The 17431-nt window shown below is 40.7% G+C and overlaps 1 protein-coding gene across 1 annotated transcript in view; it reads right to left on the bottom strand.

Annotated features, from left to right (window-relative positions):
- Window positions 1–17431, bottom strand: part of PLCXD2 (phosphatidylinositol specific phospholipase C X domain containing 2) — a 49742-nt gene that overhangs the window by 7155 nt on the left and 25156 nt on the right. The window contains exons 2-3 of the mRNA XM_081065297.1: window positions 11884–12344; window positions 6319–6560 (exon numbers count right to left, since the gene is read on the bottom strand). Coding sequence (XP_080921423.1) covers window positions 6319–6560; window positions 11884–12344 — 703 coding nt within the window. The remainder of the gene's footprint in view (window positions 1–6318; window positions 6561–11883; window positions 12345–17431) is intronic.

Raw genomic sequence — 17431 nt, 5'->3', positions numbered from 1 at the left:
AATATCTACACAAATCCCCTAAATACCTCAGAATGCATACCATTAACAAGGGTTCCATATTTGTTTTCAGTTTTTCTTTTGACATAAAGTTCATATCATGAGAGTGCACAAATCTTAAGTGTACACTAGCTGAGTTTTGACAAAGGTATACACATAGTCATACCCTTATCAAGGTATAAAAAATTATCAGCACCCCAGAAATTCCTGTGTGCACCTTCGCCTTTAATCCCTGATCCATCGTCCCATAGGCAACTATCTATCTATCTATCTATCTATCTATCTATCTATCTATCTATCTATCATCTATCTATCTATCTATCTATCTATCTATCTATCTATCTATCTATCTATCTACATCTATATCTCTCCACAGATTAAATTTGTGTGCTCTAAAACATCATATAAGCCATACAATATATATTCTTGTGTGTTAGGTTCTTTCATTCAGCATTATAGTTTTGAAATTCATCCATGTTGTTGCATGCATCAGTACTTTGCTCTTTTTTTTAATCACTGAATAATATTCCATTGTATGAATATACTGGCGTTTGTTTATCTATTTTCCTATTGATGGATAAGATAAACAGGATATTTTCAGTTTTGGGATATTATGAATAAAACTGTTATGGACGTTCTTAAAAAGTCTTTTAGTGGACATTTATTTTCATTTCTCTTGGATAAATACCAAGGCGTGAAATTGCTTTATTATGTGATTTGGTTTACATTTAGTTTTATAAGAAATTTCTAGATCTTTTCCCAAAGAAGTCATTCCATTGCACTTTCCCATCAACAGAGTATGAGAGTTCCGGCTGCTTCACATCCTCTCCAAAATTTGGTGCTATCAATCTTTTTAATTTTAGACATTCTAGTGGGTGTGTAAAAAGATCTCATAGTGTTTTAATTTGCATTTTTCTGATGACTAATGAAAATGAGCAATTTGTCAGGTACTTATTGGGCATTTGTGTACCTTCTTTGGGAAGTATCTCTTCGATTTTTTTTTTTTTTACCCATTCTTTTTTTATTTTCTTTTCCTTTTAATTGTTGAGTTGTAGAAGTTGTTTATGTATTCTGGATACTAGTCTTTTGTCAGATATAGTTTTTGATATTATATCCCAGCCTGAACTTGCATATTAATTTTTTCACTGGTATATTTTAGTGAGTTGAATATCTTCATTTTGATGGAGTCTAACGTATCAATGTTTTCTTTCATAGTTTCTGTGACTGTTCTAAGAAACTTTTCCCTGCTCCCAAGTCACAAGGCTTTATGGTTTTAGCTTTTATGTTTAGTTCTCAGATCCATCTCAAGTTAATTTTTATATATGGTGTGAAGTAAGGGTCAAGGTGCACATTATCCATGTAGATGTACAGTTATTCCGGCAGCGTATGTGGCTTCTTAATAGACCAGTGCTTACTCTGTTGTCCCACAAACACAGTCTTCCAGTACCTTTTTATAATTTGAGGGCTTTTCTATGTGATAGCTAGAATGTTTTGTGCATAGAAGCTCACAACTTAGTAACTTAAACAATGATGATGATTCTATGACACGTTCTACATTAGTAGTAAGGGTAAAATACCACGGGATGGGGTGGGGGGAGGTGTAGAGAGGAGGGAGGTATGAAGTGTCCTCATAGTTTTGCATCATGGTAAAAATAGCTCACTAAATACTCGATAAGTTGAAACTCTGTTAAGGAAGTCACAAAATAGGGCTTATGTTTTGGTTAAAGGTATGGAGATTTTTTAGGAAAAAATTTGCTCTAGGCCAAAATTTAAAATAAGCAAAATTTATTATTTCAATAGGCTCTTTACTCTTGAGTTGGTAACTCGTTTGGGTTGTCATCGTCTTTCCTTTTCTTTTTCGAAGCTGCCCTCCTTTCTTTGAATACACATCCTGACTTCTCAGTCTTCTCCTAGACAACCCCATTACAGCTTTGGTAGAATTTTTCCCTCTCCTCTTTCTTTCCCTCTTATCATGACAATTATAATCAGTCCTGGGTCTCCTATGTCACTCTATAATCGGCCATGGGCTAAAATGCATCTCATAAATCAATTTGTATTTTTATATCGATAGCTGATTATGACTTAATAGACTACCATCACAGGGATACTTCCATTTTTAACTGGGACTCCTGAAGACATGATAACCTCAATTTGACCTTATTCAACTCATTCAATTTTTCTGTGCATCAGTCTCTCCCCCTGTAAAATGGGAATAATAATATCTACTTCATAGAGATTTTTTTGGGGAATTAAATAAATTCCCGTAAAGTGTTTAGAACCATGTTGGGGATCCAGTAAGCACTATATAAGTGTTTGGCACAAGAGAAGAAATCATAAATGGTAGAGTGTGAGGTAGAGACATTTGGGGGATGAGGGTAAGAAACTTTCCTAAAGTGGTTAGTCACACTCTGCAGCCTAGGTGACAAAATGTTGTGGTCTGAGAACGAGGGTCTGCAAAGACAATCTCGTCTTGGAGAGAGAGACCTGGAATGCACAATGGTTCGCAAGAAGGCCACAGCAGTTCTGACCCACTCGACTAAAAAAATTGCTAGTCAGTATTTAAGTATGAAACGCAGGCGCCATCTTCTGGTCACCATGGCAAATGAAAATTAAAGGTTTGGTGGCAACTCCAGCTGACTCCAGAAAGAGCAAACATCTGGGGATCCCTGGAGCCTAAGCAGAGAAATGTGGGAAAGGGGTGCACCTGCGGTCTCCGGTCATAAAGAGCTCTGTGTCAGCTTCGGGTTGCATATGTCAACTTTCTCCAAGGCAAGGATCAAATAACCAGGATTACGTACAAAGAAATGGAAATGTAGAACCCACTGTGAGGAGGAGCCACTTATTTTCTTCACTCCTGGCATTCACCAAGCTGAGAGATCAGTGCAGAAGGCGGAGCCACATACTGTTGACCAGCCATGAAGCACCAAATCCTACGGGCTGCAGAGCAGGTTAGGAACTTCCCTTTGACTTTGAGGCTCACTCCACTGTTTCTGGGTTTCCTTACAAGTAGGGATGACATGCCTATTTTGTGCCAGGCATTGTGGTAGGCTTTTTCATGTTGAGAGTCTATATCTTATGTGGTATTAGTTACCCCATTTCACTGGTGAGAAAACTTTAGCACACTTGTCAAAGGCCACTCTGTTGAGAAGAGACTGCACTAGTTTGCTAGGGCTGCCATAAGAAAATGCCAGACTGGTTGGCTTACATAACAGAATTTTATTTTCTCACAGTTCTGGAGTCTAGAAGTCCAAGATCAAGGTGTCGGCTGGTTTGGTTTCTTGTGAGGTCTCTTTCCTTGGCTTGCTGATGGAACCTTCTCACTATGTCCTCACATGGTCTTTCCTCTGTGCACACCCATCCCTGTTGTCTTCCTGTGTGTCCCAATTTCCTCTTCCATAAGGACACTGATCAGATTGGATTAGGGTCCATCCTAACAGCCTTGTTTTAACTTAATTACAGCCTTTTCGGCCCTATGCCCAAATATAGTTGCATTCTAGGTACTGGGGGTTTTAGGCTTCAACACGTGAATTTTCAGGGAACACTGTTCAGTCCAAACAAGGACCAAACCAAGTTAGGCTTCAATTTCAGGCCTCTGATTTCAATCTGGGTCCCCTTCTACAGTCCCATGGCTGCTCTGTCCTCAAGCTGAGGCAAAACTTACTTTCATTTGATTTTGGTGGGAGTGCAAGCTTTCTAAGAATCTGGGGAAAAGTCATAGAAATTCAGTCAGAACGTCTATTCATCGCTTCCTTTTAGGATGATGAACCAGGGCGAATAAGATCTCAGGTATGAAATTCACTTGGGTTGGGGGGGGTTAACTCTCTACTGAGAAAACCAACTCTACATTTGTCGGAAAATATACCTTTGTTTTCTCTTGTTTAAGCTGATAACCAGTGCCCAGGAGCAGTTTGACAGCACCCCTGTATGCCTGAGGTAGGACAGACCTTCTGGGTGTTGGCATTCAGGGGAAGGCCCTGTGACAACTGCTTCTTTCTTATGCTTGTTCAATAGCTTAGAGGAAATGACAGCCACACCTTGTGCTGGTGTTAGGGAACAAACTCTTAAGCAAATTTCTCTCTTTTGTTGATGTGGAAACCCGGAAATGCAGGCGGCATCCTTGTAATATTCTTGTGACCAGGAGGAGTCGAGATGCCTGTGTATCTCTCCAATCTTGGAGGCATCTACTTGCTACCAGTGGCACAGAAAGGAAAAGGGCTCTGAACTGTGCTATAGCAAGTCAGTGTTGAACACTGAAAAGCGTAATAGTCTGGCAATCAGAAGCCCAGGGTTGAGACATATTATTGACTTTTACCAGCTATGTGGGTCTTGGTCACTGAACCTTATCTGAATTGGGGACGATAATGTACTCTAGAGGCTGGCTTAATTTAAGAATCAAATGAAATCATCTGCAGGAGGGGACTGCATATTCAGAATACAGTATACAGATATAACTTATCCTTATTTTTAAATAATGCCATATTCTTTATTAGTGCAGTTCTCTGCACAGACTTTTATAAGTGTCATGCAGGTTGGCATGCGGGGTCTCTGGTCCTGCTAACCGCACAGGAACGCAGGATATGGTGAGGCCAAAAAGGAACACCCACGGAGCCATAGATAGGGGAGTCATACCACTATAGTCTCACTGGTGGATGGGTTGGAGACACAGGAAGCAGGATCTACATGATCTGCAACCTGTGGTCCACTTCTCTGCCAACCCACCCACCCCACTTGCTAGCTGCAATCCGCTGTGCTAACTGCAATTCGTGCTTGCGAGCTCAGCCACCATCCACTGCCAGCATAGCCACAGCAGTTACATTAGCGGCCGATGGCTCCCTGGTTACAGCTGACGGCCAACTAGCCACAGGTGATGGCCATCCAATCACAGTTGATGGCCATTTACTACCTGAGCCAGCACCTTTCCACGTGAGGCCGAGAGCCTGGAAACTGCACTCCTGGCTCTGTCCCCACAAATAGTGATTTTTCACATTATTTTTTAAAGAAATTTATGTTTATTTTTTTCTGATAGACTGCAAGTTCCATGAGGGCAGAGACTACATTATTTATCTGGTATCTTCGGACTTAGCTCCTAGGTATTCAATCTTTGTTAAATCAATACATAAATACATAAATAAATAAGGTTAATCTATGAATTTACCAAAGGCATGAGGAAAATGGCATGGATACAGGAACATGTATTATACAAACAAGGAAGTTTATACTTCTGGATGATCTTTCAGAGATCTATCCCTGGGAGACGAAATGCTCCTTTCCACGGTCAGTCCAAGCAATTCCGTGGAAACCTAGCAGAGCCGCACAAAAAGGCGTTCCTGGTTTTGTTCATGGCAACCCCACCAGGAGCTCTCCCTGAGAAAGAGAAGTTCGGGTTTGTTACCTAAACTCCTGCCGGCTGAACTCCTGCTATCTGAAGTCATGCGATCCAAATTTAGAGCCAAATAGACAGGGACACGCTTTTGGATGAAACTTTCACTATCTGAACTCTGGTGCTGGCCACCTGGAACTCAGGAACCAAAGTGATTCTTGTCACTATTCCCTCTTACCCAAGCATATTATCCTCCTCAGTGTGGATTGCAAGGAAGGTCCTATCATCCAACTGTATTTATAACAGTCCCTTTACACACAGACAGACATAAACATGTACGTGTACATGTACACAGACATAGGCGTGCATACATGCATGCACATGTATACAAGGCAATTTTTTTCTTTACAACACCTATCACTGACTGGTGTCCAGGATAAAGGATATCACCTAATACAAAATCCCGATACTTCTCCTACCTGACTGTGCAGTCAGGATTGAGTCTACTATGAGAGAGTATTTGAAGCTATGGCATGGTGGACGGCATCCTAAGCTGCTTGTTAGGACCCATTGCTACTACTAGAGGAGGGAGAAGAACACCCCATCCCTTGCAGACCATCTCGGAATCCCTAGCACCTTGCACAATAGTCTCCCTTAACGCTTCTTAGGTGACTACTTGGGCCAGCGGCAAGGGCAAGAACACAGTGGGACCACGTGCTGGAATTGGCTTTAAATGCTTTGCTTTAGTATCAAAATTTAGAGTGCATTTAGGGTATAATATGTACATTTTAATCAAGTATTTAGAGATCCTCTGGCCACAGTTAATGCAAGCCACCCCACACGAAGGTTTTTAAAATATATTTTGTTCTGCTGTTATTTTAAATCTCCAAACTATATGGTTTTACCGCTGTTTGTTCAGAAGAGAACTCAGGTAAATTTTTTTTCTATTTATTTTTATTTTTTAAAAACACCTTACTTGTGGGATGGAAGCAAAATCTTACCTGTGAACCAGAGTGTTCTTGAGGCCTCCAACCAGGCCTCGGGCGATGGTCTTCACTCTGGGGGTGAGAATCGCCTGGGAGACGTGGAAGGTGCCACTCGGGTCTCGCTCACTCAGAGTGGTCTCCAGGAAGAGGATTAGTTTGTGCACACTTGTGGTATTGGCCCAGGGTGCTGGGATCTTCTTTCCTGGCCACAGGAAGGGGTATTGCTTGTAGAAGGGACAGTGATAGAAAATAAGGACCTGAAACATTCAAAACAGAAAAGGGAGAGCAATTCAGGAATGAGCTGAATATTAATTCCTTGGCTTTATGCTGATTGAGAGGACAAAAGGCAAACAAATATAAACATGTGGAAATTCAAGAATAGTTATATATACTTTTAGAAACATCAATAAGCAAAGATTTAAGTACTTGTATATGTCTAGCTTGAAGATTCTTTATTTTTGTCATGAACACCTTTGAAAGGGTGGCAAAATCCTAAATCCCTTCTCAGACTATGATGTAAATTAATGCATAAAATAAAATAGACAGGATTACACAGGAAATCAATGAGATGGAAATAGACCTATCAATATGTTCAGTGAATTTGCAATAAATTAATGTTTGTGCTCGTAAGTACATTAAACAACAATATTTTGCGGTAAGTGGAACAAGTTCCATAATTTTGAATTAATGATGAGTGTACAAATGATATTTCAAGATATCTGCAGTCACTGAAATGTGATATGGAAATATATGTGATTTCTATAGGGATCAAGTTACAGGTAGGGCCAATACTTCCAAGTGGGCCTGCCTGCACTCATCATCTATGAGTATATTAATTTTCAGTTAAAGTCTACTGAGAATAGATATGCAGTTTTTCCCATCCAAATTCACAGTCTTCTGAAATTCTTTGGACCCCAGGTGGAGTACCCCTGCAGCTACAAGTTATGACTCAGATGCTCACAAAATTGGCACTTAGCTCTTGGAGTTGAGATCAACACATTGAACTAATTTGGGAGTACATAGATTTTCAATTGTGCGTGCTGACTCTGAATGAAATAACCTTTCCCAGAAGAGAGCAGGAGCAAGCTACTTAAGGAAGGGGAGATTTCCAGGAGGTGATGGGTCTCCACAGGGATCTCTCAGGATGGTGATGATTTTGAAAATAATTAGCGAGCTACATCTACAGCATTAATTAGTTTCTGAGAGGCAGCTGAGGGATGGGGAATTGCTATTTTGATTGTCCCAATTCAGAACTCTGCTGTTTAGGTTTCCAGAAGTAATATATTTTTCCCCCTCCAGGCACCAGTGATCTCTATCTGAATGTCCAGCGGGTGTGTTTACACTCCCTGGACTGCAATCCTCAAATAGCTGGCCCAGAGCATAATCCTCCAGACACCCAAGAAGGAAGGCTCTAAATGTGTCGTGTTTCCAGTGTGCTTTTAGCTCTTAACTAAAGTGCCTGACCAACTGCTCCAGGAGGCCTAGAGGTAGGGAGTTCCAGCTTGAAGCACTGAACAAGCTACTAATAGTTGTTCTTGTTTTTAATGGTTTTGAGTAACATCTGACCGACTGCTAATGATGTGTGTGGTAAACACGTGTGTTAATGAGCTTAATGACAGGCGCACTATAAGCAGATTGTCTGGGAGATTGGGGAGGATTTCCTGCTGGCGGTGTAATTGGCTGGTTTGGAAGGCTGGGGTTTCTAGCATACATAAGTGAGGAAAGCTGGCCTGTGAAATGGAGCTTGGGGGTGGGGTGGGGATGTGTGATCTTCCAACAGGGCCTGTCTGACCATTTCCCGTGCTGCCTGGCCCCTGGGCAGAGTGTCAGGGGATGAGAGGATGGTGCTATTCTTTACTCTGCCTTGGAAAAGATGCAAAAAGTACAAATTATACAAAAGGAGTTTGTTTTATGCCTTTTCTCAAGAGCCTTCTTGAGCAATCTGATCCTATAGGTTACATGGAGAATTTCTGTTTAAAGTAGGCTAGCAAACCAACTCTTAATTCTACTCAATTCCAGGGGCAGAAACTTTTGTCCAAGGCCTCTGTTTTGTATCTGCTGCCCCACCTCACTCTGCTGTATTTTTCTCTGAAATATTCTCCCCTCCTGCTCAGCAATTTACGTCCATTCAGTTCTTTTTCTTGAGACTCAGATTTAAAATCTCATTTCCTTTGAGAATTATTCCTTCATTGACCTCCTCTTATTTTGATCATTCCTTTCCTGGAGGCCCCTGGGATATAGATTTATACTATGTACTATTTTTTTAATTGATTGATTACAAAATGCCTTTCATTGTATAGTACATTTGAGGCCGTTTTATCTTGCAATTGTGTATCGATTGTTCTGTATTTTACCAGTATTATGTATTCTTACCTTCTCAGTAAGATTCTAAATACTGCAATCTGTAGATTAAGCTTTCTAATTCATTATACCTTGAAAATCCATAATTACCAATGTACAAATAGGTACCTGTCACCTGTGATGTGACTGCATGTTGAGTAAATGAAACGTGGCTGAATGGTGGTATACTTCTTGCTCTTAAATTGTAGTAATAAAATACTCAGGGGTTACATGTACCGAGCAAGGCAGCTCATTACATAATGAATATTTAAAGTTTAACCACCAGTATGGTACTGCCCCAGCAGCGGGGAGATGACTGTTGGCTCTGTTTGAGATCTCTCTGTTCCACTTTTAAGAAGAGATTTGGTACGAAAAACTTTGGGAAAAGAAGGAGAATGAGGAGATCCTAGAATTCAAGTTGATGACATGCTCTCTTTTTCTGATATGTCATCACATTCTCTTTCCTTATCACTTTAAGAATATTTGAGTTGCATGACACAGATTATCCCGCACTTAAAAGCTATGATAGATGGGCCCTGTGCTACTAGAAAGTCACTGCCGACACCATTCATTATTCATGAAGATACCTGTTATTCCTGCAGATTTCTAAACAATTTAGTATGCAATCAGGCAACACATCCAGAATACTATCTGTGTACAAAATTATAAAACTGTACAACATATCTGTTTATAAACGTTGCTGTACTCAAATTTAACCTTACCTGAATACCAGGACTCCAAAGCCCTCTTACATACCTCCTTCCCTTTCTCCCATTCTGCTAACCCTCTAGACCAGGGGTGTCCAAACTGTGGCCCGCGGGGCCAACTGTGGCCCGCAATCCATTTTTTATTGGCCCACAGCAAATTCCAAAAATATATTTAGTTTACTTAAATAAACCAGGTGAGGCAATAGTACTTCACCTCGAGTGAGTGGCCTGGCTGTTTGTGTATTTTACCGCATATGGCCCTTGGTGAAAAACGTTGAAAAAATTTTGGATACCCCTGGTCTAGATCCTCTGATAATAGGGGCTCAGGAATAAAGAGACATTGTTTTTATTAGCATAATCTATGACGCTAGTTGTGAAAACCACCAAGATGTGTGAACAGCCCTGCGAACATCACAAGCTATGGGAATTCTGGGGAGCCAAATGGCCTGGGATGGAATCCGGGCTCTTGTCACCCCCTAACCTAGTCTCCTGGGCAAGTTGCCTAATCACTCTATGCCTCAGTCTTCTCCTCTGTAAAAGGAGGAAAAAAACAAAATACCTAACTCACAGTGTAGTTAAGAGGATTAAGTAAATTAATCCACATACTTAGCACACTGTAAAGACTCAATAAATGTTAGCTGTTATTGTTGTTGTTATTACTATTTAACACTGTAAGAGAGAGACTCCACTGGGGAAAAGAAAAAAAAAAATCTCCAAATGAGACCTGTGAGTTTGAATGGATATAAATTCAGGTTTAGAGGGAGAGGTGTGGTAAGTGTTTGGCAAAATATCATTTACAAATGTTTTAGTGAGAAAAAATAACTTAGGCAAATTTTAACATACTGAGAGTTCACTCATTAGCCTCTGTGGAGCTAAAGACCTTAACCTGCTGTTTGCAGATTCTCAGGCCAAACCTGGGAGTCATCCTTGAATTCTCACTTTCTTTCCCACCCTGAATCCCAACCATTATGAAACCCTGTTGGCTCCCTTCTGATAGATTCAAAATCTGACCACTTCCCACCAACAGTCTCCTCCCTTGTTTCCCTCATTTCCCCACTCTCCCTACTCCAGGTCTCTTCCTAGTAGCCAGAGGGATACCATTTAAAAGCTAAGTCAGGTCTCAGCACCCTGTGCTCAGAGCCCTCCTTACTCAGTGTAAAAGCCACATCCTTACAGTGCCTCAAGGGTCACGGAAGAATCCCTTCTCTCTCCGATCTGTTCCACTGCTCTGCTCTCCAGCCGCAATGCCCCTTGCTTTTCCTTAAAGATTTCAGGCACAATCCTGCTATGGGCTCCGCACTGGCTTGTTCCTCTGCTGGGAAAGCTCTTTCACCAATATCCATGTGATTAACTCGCTCAAATGTCATCTTTCAATGAAGGCTGCCTTGATCCATCTATTTAAAATTGTGAGCAAGCGCCCACCCCACAGAATCCTTGGCTCCCCATTATCATGCTTGACTTTCTTTTTCCATGGCTGTTACCACTTTCTGGCATTATGTATAATGTGTTTGGTATGGTTATTTCCGATGCTGTATCTTCTTCCACCCGAATGAAAGCCCTTAGGGCAAGGGTCTTTGTTTTACAAACGAACTTATCCCAAGTACTTAGAATGGTGCTTAGCACATTCTTGGTGTTCAAGGCATATTTGCAAGTGAATACTCTTTGATTTTTAATCAAAATCTCTAAGTTCAAAAATAACTGCCTCTTTAAGATGCTTTGGTGAATGTATTTACCAATAAGTGATCAAACATGAAAGAAAGGTAACTGTTTTTTTTTTCTTCTTTTTTTGAGTCTAAGTCAGAGGCTGACCTTCCGTGGAGCTCTCCTCTCCCACAATCTATCATTCTTTGGCATTCAGAGCAGAGTATATCTGAGGCTCAAATTTCTTTCCTTGAGTACGTCCCTCAGGGGTCTAAGTTTAGGGCCTCTTCTTAGCATAAGCAACCTGGGGAATGAATAATCTCCCAGCCTGCATCCCTCCCACGGGCTCTTCTTTCCTTAACTCTCTCTTCTGCTATACCCAAATTCTGTGAAGATGGTCTTTTAAAATATTAACACACCCAAGAAGATCATTTCAGATGCCTTCATCAGCTAAAGCTTTCACTTACCGATATTTTGGCAGGAATTCTCTGACATTGAGTTGAAGGCAGGATGGAATGGGCTATACCTGAGGGGAGCTAGGAGGGTGAAGATGAGGAGGCCTCTATGGGAGATACAAAAATGGTATACCAACTTGTCCAGTTTTACAACTGCCTTGGGCTGGTTCTGGCCAGGACATTCAAAGTCGATTTAGATGTCAAACAGGTTGCCAAACAAGTTTTAAATGTTTGGCAGGGGTTAATCCCAGTTCAAGGGCACCCAGGAGAGTACTTAAAGCTATCCTAGAACTGGGAACCTGTGTATGCTTAATATTCCAAACAATCTATGCCTTCTAGCCTACGAGCCCTGGAGTGAGCTGTCTTGCAGCTGGAGATATAGAAAAGGCAGAAACAGTCCCTTTCTTGTCCTTGGAAGCTCATCCTGTTTCTCCTACCTGGCACTTCTTCTCCCACAGGATCTGTAGCGTCAGACTCTCCACACTGCAGGCTGAGCATAGCTTGTTTGCAAAGGCCTCCTGGATCTGGCGAACCAGGCGTTTGTGATGGGCCTCATCCATGGCATAGAAGTGGTTGAAATCCAGGAAGACAATCTCTTGGGGATGCTGCGTGAGAAAAGAGTCCATCTCCATCAATCCATCCCAGACCTTGATGCCAAAAAGCCCGTGAATGAAGTAGATTTCCTGGTCGGCATCCCCTGGCTTGGAGGACACACGCAAGTCAAAGTAGCGGATCCCAGCTTCAAGCTGTTCTCGGAATGTCAGGTTCTGAGTCATAGACCATTTCTTCATCAGCTTCTTCACCAAGGAGATTCTGGCGAGGCGTTTGATAGCTGGAGTTTGGTCAGGCCCCACTGGGGACTTTTCATCTACCCAGTAGCTGAATGAATCATGGGAGCCTGTACAAAGCAATAAAGGTGAGGAAAGTGGTTGAGACTGGGGCTGGAAAAAATAAGCCCGTTGATTTTGAAAGAAAATCAATTGAAGAAAATCAATTGAAAGAAAATTTGTGAAGAAAACTAACAAAAATTAAGAACCTAATAAATACACAAAAATGTAAATGAGTTCTGCACTTATAAAAATGTTCAAGCTTGCTGGGAATAAAATAAGCACAAATAAAAGTAATGTAGTCTTACTAGCAGCTTGTTCAGCCTGGAGTAAAATTATAATTTTCATATATTCCCAGTGTAAGGTAAATAAATACCCTTTGGAAAGCTATTTAGAAATATGTTTAGAAAGAGGAGCTTTAAAATAGTCAATATCATTTCATCTACAATTTCATTTCAGGAAAGGTATTCTGAGGAAATAAACTAACTTTGGAATAACAAAGATGCTTGCTGAAGAATATTCATAATAAAGACAAACTAGATGTTGCTTGAGTGTCTCTCACAGAAGAATGCTTAACGGTGGCATGTCCACTTTATTCAAAGGGCATGGAAACACTGCCATTTCAACAATGCTGGGATAGGCATCTAAATTCTAGAAAAGGCAGAATTTAAAAACAAAACAAAAGCTGACTTCTTTTTATGCTTTTGTAAATACCATTTTACTATTGTACAAATGAGTTAGTAGGAACGATTACTTGACGGATCAGAAAAACATTTTGAAGAGCTCAACGCAGCTCAGTTATATGGTCACTTTTTCAACTCCTCTCTTAATGAACCAAATCTGCTATTAAAGGATCAAATGCGTGTTCCGTTCCTCTGCATGAACGGGGAGGGGAGGCATCCGACACTGAGATGATCTATGGTTAGAAAGCATAAGTGACCATGACAGGCACATAAATACAGTGAAAAAGTATTTACACTTTTTTTTACAGGTGAAAATCCTCTGTAACAAATACCTTTTATTTTGCCATTGTTTCTATTTCGCGTCCGTCATTATCTGGTTAGCTCAGTGACTGGCTCGGACACCTGGCTCCGCACAAGCAAAATCAAGAAGGAAAACACCCTCGTTCTGACACCACTAACCTTGTTCTTCACCACCACCACCCATATTAGAATTAAACTTCTTCATTTCTACTAGGTGATCGTCACCAGTGTATCTGTTTTACTAAATTTTAGAGGAGGCATTTCATATATAATACGAAACTTAACAAAACTCTACTGTTTTATGTTTTATTATTTTCATTTTCTTGAAAATAGATCATTCTGAGATGGCTTTACTATATCTTTTCAGAAATAAAGGGAAAAAGGGTAAAAAAAAAGATGATAAGCAATGCCTTATTTTTATGTCGTCTCTAGAACATGGAGAATATTCAGCAACTATTAAGAAGAAATATATTTACTAATCATTACGTAAAGTCAATTTTGTAAGTGAGAGAATTGCTAGCATATTTCAGGTAAAAAGAAATGCTGCTACTAAATAGAAATGTGGAGCAAGTGCCCCTGAATTTTCTATATTGGTTGTCTGCGACTGAAACTCATTGGATACTTGCCTAATGGTGTGCTTCCTTGTCTGTACGGAAACGGGAACTCCTTACACCTCCTCACTGAGAGCTTTATTACGAATACATTATATATAGATGGTGGAAAGTCAGTTCTCTTTTCTCTTTAAATTATATTAGCAGTCTGGCTGTTCAGGATTGAGTGTGCAATACTGTGGAAGGCAAGCATTAAACTCCATTCTTCCCTGGGTATCAGGAAACAGCCATTATGCCATCATGGAGGAGAGACAAATCCCCTCTGGAATTCTCTTGTTGCTGCTGAGCCCAGTTTTGTCTCCAGAAGGAGACGCGTTAACACCCTCCAATGCTTTTCTCTGTGACTGACGACTGTGCAGCAATGTGGCAGCGATGGAGCCCCAGGGACCATTTCTGAATGGTCACACAGGGACACACATGGTACCCAGCCCTTCCCACAGAAGAGGGAGGGTGTGCACATTTCCTAGGAACAGTCTCTCTTTATCTCTTTGCTCCCTTTTCCATTTCCCCTTTTCCTTTCTGACATCCTGTATCCAGTACCGCCCCCCTCCCTCCCTTTGACAGGAAAGAACTGGACAATGGAGCAGATTGTTCGATGAATGTTTCATAGCAGTTGTCCTACTTAGGCCTGCAGCAGTCAAAACCAGCCATCACTCTTTAACCACTATCAATATTTCCACTGTCAATACTTTTGCCTTTCTAGTTATTCCCCCTCTCCCGGGGAAGCTTTTGCCTCATACAGAGGGAGTGAAATAACATTGGTACTTCAGTGTCTTTATTTCTTTTTTGAAAAACATGATAAAAATGCCCTCCCCTGTCCTGCACATAGAGTATTTACAAGTTATGCAACCTGTAAATAATACTTATAAAAAAGAAAATCCTACTATTTCACACCCCAAATTCATTATCAAAGTTTTCTCTTCTCTACTTCTGATGGAAGTTATTTTGCTCTTTAAAGAACGTCTATAGTGAGGCCCCCCCCCCCATGGGATGTATGGATTAAACTCATGCATTCCCCCAGAAGAGGAAAAAAACGTGGCTCTATTGGTCCTTCCTTTATTCTCTTAAGAGAAAGGCCGCATGGGGGTTGTTAGGCATAGCAGCCCCATGATTTCTCATTTGTTTTACGATAAGGTTAGAAAACAGTTTCGGATCACTTCCTGCTGTGATTTCTGCCATGGAAAGTGTTTTCGTGGCCACTGCCTGGCAGTACCTATGTATCTTCACTCATCCCTCTCTATGGCTCCTCTATCTCTGTCTAAAACAGATTTAAGTGGTACCCTTTATCTTAAAAATAAAACAAAGCACTTTCCTCTACATGTCTTACCTTTCAAGTAACTGTTTTCTCTTTCTGCCTCGCTGTCCAATTCTTAAAAGCATAGGCTGGTCCTGCGGCCGCATCTTCTGTATCTATAATACTCCCTCCTTCCCATCTGAGGCCACCTCCTATCCTTCTGTTGCTACTCTTGATCCTTATAACCTTCAAACCAACAGCTCCAAACGACTTTCCTCTTCCTGGCGTCTCCGAGGGTTTGCTAAGTCAGCTCTTTCCTGGAACCTCCCACTCCTTTGAGTTCTGTGATGTACACTTTGAGGTGTTCCTATCCTTCTGTCTCCTTCTTAGATGGTGGAAACTTGGGCTTCTTCTTCATTAACCCAAAGTTAGATGTTTTCTAAGGGTCTCATTCCCTGTCTTTTCCCACCATCAGAGTTTCATCTACCCGCCATGTTGACACCAGCATCATTATGCAGACAACACCGAAAGCTTCTTCTCTAGCCCAGACTCAGTTCCAAATTTGTTTTCAACTTCCTGCTGTGGTCGTCCACCTGACGGCGTCCTCACATAACAAGCCACCCATTTGAAAGTCCAGCTACTCATGCTGACCCTCTTGTCTCCACAAAGTGCCTTTCCTGGATTTCCACTGATAGTTCTCTCAGTCACTTGGATGGAAACCTTGCATTCAATTTAAATTCTCCCCTCTCCCTCACCCTCTGCATCCAACCAGTTACCAAAACTTTGCATTTGACTTTTGCAACATATATCAAACTTGTCTCTTCCTTTAACTTTCAACTGCCACACCCCTCATGCATACATTCATTACCTGTCATACAATCAGGGCCAAAAGAACCCTGACTTTTGTCCTTTCATGACAGCCTCTTTCTAATTTCTTCATATCTAAGTTAATCATTTCAAGATCTGATTATGTCATTTTCTTCCTCCCTCCCCAACCAGGTTCAGACTCTGAACATTGGTGTTTAGGACTCTTCCATATGGCTCCAGTGCACTATTTCAGACTCATTTCTCACAAGGCTCCTGTTGCTGTGCAATATACGTTGACAAGCAGGCCTCTCCCTGGACTCGGTTCACTTTCTTTTGTTGATACCTTCCATAAGATATTCTCTAACCCCAACTCTGTCCACGTAGTCTCCCAAGCATTTATAACCCATATCAGACAAGTTGCTTAACCCATAGGTCAGTTTGATCATCTGTAAAATGGGCACAATAGTGTTAATGTCATAAGAATTGTTGTGAATATTAGAACATATGCAAAGTGTTTGGAACAATGCTGACACACAGTAAATGCTGAACTATTGTTATTGTTGCTATTAGTCATCTCTGTTAGTTAGAAACTAGAGGGAAGAAGGGTGATTAGCTGAATCTCCTTATCTTAAGGAAACACTTAGGGTCTGGAAGATTTTCTTTCCTGAATCTGAAGTACTCTTTTTCTCCATCTTATTGGTTGACATGACATGAAGATGACAGCTTAGCCTCTTCTTTGTTGACAGTAGCCACTCATTCTCTTGATCATAGCCTAAGCTTTGTCATCACCCACTTCTAAAATCTTAAATTCGACATCCTATTTTCTGATTACAACTTACTTTTCTTTTGCCTTATCGTGACTTCTATTTCCTCCTGATCTGACAGCCTAGAGTTGGCTGTACTTTATTCTTCAGCTATAACCAAGGTTGTTACTTGCCACTTAACCTACAGAATTATTAATTATAACTATGGGAAAGCTGTGAGGATCACTGTAGAGGCCCGTTGTCTGCCTACACAGGTAGACATGTGCACAGTCCCAAAATACACATGGAAAATATTCAACCTATTTTCTAACAGACTTTTTCAATAATAATAAATGTCTTTACCTCTTCTTCAATATTTCTCATTTATAGAGTGGACTCAATAAGGTTTTAGGAAATAATAAGCACCAAATACTAGATGATTGTTTTCAGTCTTCTCTGGATAGGGAATTTTGTTGTCATCTCAAGAATATTTCCTATAGAGCAGGAAATATGGCACACAACCTCCTCCTTCATGTTCTACACTCCATGGACTAATCTCATCCCTCATTTTAGCCCTGCAAAGGTGAGGTTTTTTCCTTCAATTTTTGGAAACTTATTCTTTTGTAATCCTTTCATTTTCACAATTACTCCTATCTCTTCCTATTTCCTTAAACAATTAACAGGCATTAAAAAATGTTTCATTTTTTTCCTCTTTTTAAGTATACAAAACTCTGGATAATGTATGTGCAGGCACTTTGTAGACTAAAGCAGTAATTCTCA

Source organism: Rhinolophus hipposideros (assembly GCF_964194185.1).
Source record: "Rhinolophus hipposideros genome assembly, chromosome: 2".
Classification (NCBI taxonomy): domain Eukaryota; kingdom Metazoa; phylum Chordata; class Mammalia; order Chiroptera; family Rhinolophidae; genus Rhinolophus; species Rhinolophus hipposideros.
The sequence above is the reverse complement of the archived record's forward strand: the minus strand, read 5'-3'. Positions and strand labels throughout refer to the sequence as shown.